General features: G+C 66.2%; 1 protein-coding gene across 1 annotated transcript in view; it reads right to left on the minus strand.

The window, feature by feature from the left end:
• TPRG1L (tumor protein p63 regulated 1 like) overlaps positions 1–859 on the minus strand; it is a 4,498-nt gene extending 3,639 nt beyond the window's left edge. The window contains exons 1-2 of the mRNA XM_006914459.2: positions 667–859; positions 361–528 (exon numbers count right to left, since the gene is read on the minus strand). Coding sequence (XP_006914521.2) covers positions 361–528; positions 667–859 — 361 coding nt within the window. The remainder of the gene's footprint in view (positions 1–360; positions 529–666) is intronic.
• Positions 860–1,272: the final 413 nt, after the last annotated feature.

Consider the following 1,272-nt stretch of genomic DNA (forward strand, 5'->3'; position numbering starts at 1 on the left):
CCCCCCGCCCCTCGGCGCGGCCCCGCCCCTGGCCCCGCCCTGCCCTGCGAGCCGCCGCGATTGGCTCTTCCTCGACAGCTCCGCCTCGGGATCCGCCCCCGCCGGCCCTCACGATTGGCTCGTCTCCCGCTGTCCCCCGCGATTGGTCCTCTCCGCCGCCGTTCACAATTGCTCCCGCCCCTTGCTGATCCGGAAGCGTACGCCGCGCGCACACCCACTTCCTGTTTACGCAACGGGAGAGGGGCGGGGTCCTGGCTAGTTGCCAGGGAGACGCGGATGGTCCGCGAGGATGTTCCAGGAGCCCCTTCCCCAGTAACTGGACGTCCCTGGTGCGGCGGCCATCCGGGAAGGGCCCCACACCTCCCCCCGGGGAGGCCGGGCCCTGGACGCGGCCCAGTGCCGGGAGCGCCGCGGGTCGCATGGTCAGGGCGGCGCGGGCTTCCCGGCCTGCGGGGCGGCCCGTGCGGCACAGCGGCTTCCTGCGCACCCGGCGCCCTTCCCAGCGCAGGTTCACGGATGGAGCGGCCGCTGCGGGCCCAGCGCCGATGTGCATAGAGTCCTCACTGCGCCTAGGAAGCGGCTATCCCCTGCACCCTGTTTCGAGGAAGGGGACACTGAGGCACGGGGCCAGGTCACTGGCCAAGGTCACTCCATTAAAGGTCATACCAGCATTCATGCTAGGCAGGACTCCAGGCCCCTGCTCTCGTCCTGGGGCGCTAGAATCGCAGCTGTTCTTCCCAGGAGCGATCTCGCCTGGAGCTAGTGCCACCCTCGGCGTCTGCCGTCCATGCCAGGGGCCTCCGCTGCGGGCCTTGACCACCTCATCGCTGTTCTCGGCACCGCCCCGAGGGCTGTGCATGCGTGAGAGTTTACAGCCGCCACCCCCATGCGATCACCTTGATCCTCACCCAGTTGGTCACTTTGGATTTAGCTGCCTCTGCGCGTGCCACTCCCTCCTGCCCCACCCTTCCTGCGACCACCCTCCAACACCTGGCTTGAGACCACTTCCCAGGAGACACTGCCATTCACCACTACTGGCGGCTGTGTTCTTTGCTCTTTCATACGATGATTTACTCACGTGTGCCAGGTCGCTCTGCTGTGCGTGTGTGCCTGTCCTGTTTGTGTGCCGGGACGTTCTGGCGCGCACGTGTGTGTGTGTGCGTGTGCCGTTTGTTGGGAACGTTCAGTGGAACTGGTCTCTTGCATGTGATAGCACAAGGATGTAGACACTATCGTGTCCATGCTGCAGCTGAAGAGCGGATTTGGAGGGGT

Source organism: Pteropus alecto, unplaced genomic scaffold (genome assembly GCF_000325575.1).
Source record: "Pteropus alecto unplaced genomic scaffold, ASM32557v1 scaffold125, whole genome shotgun sequence".
Lineage (NCBI taxonomy): Eukaryota > Metazoa > Chordata > Mammalia > Chiroptera > Pteropodidae > Pteropus > Pteropus alecto.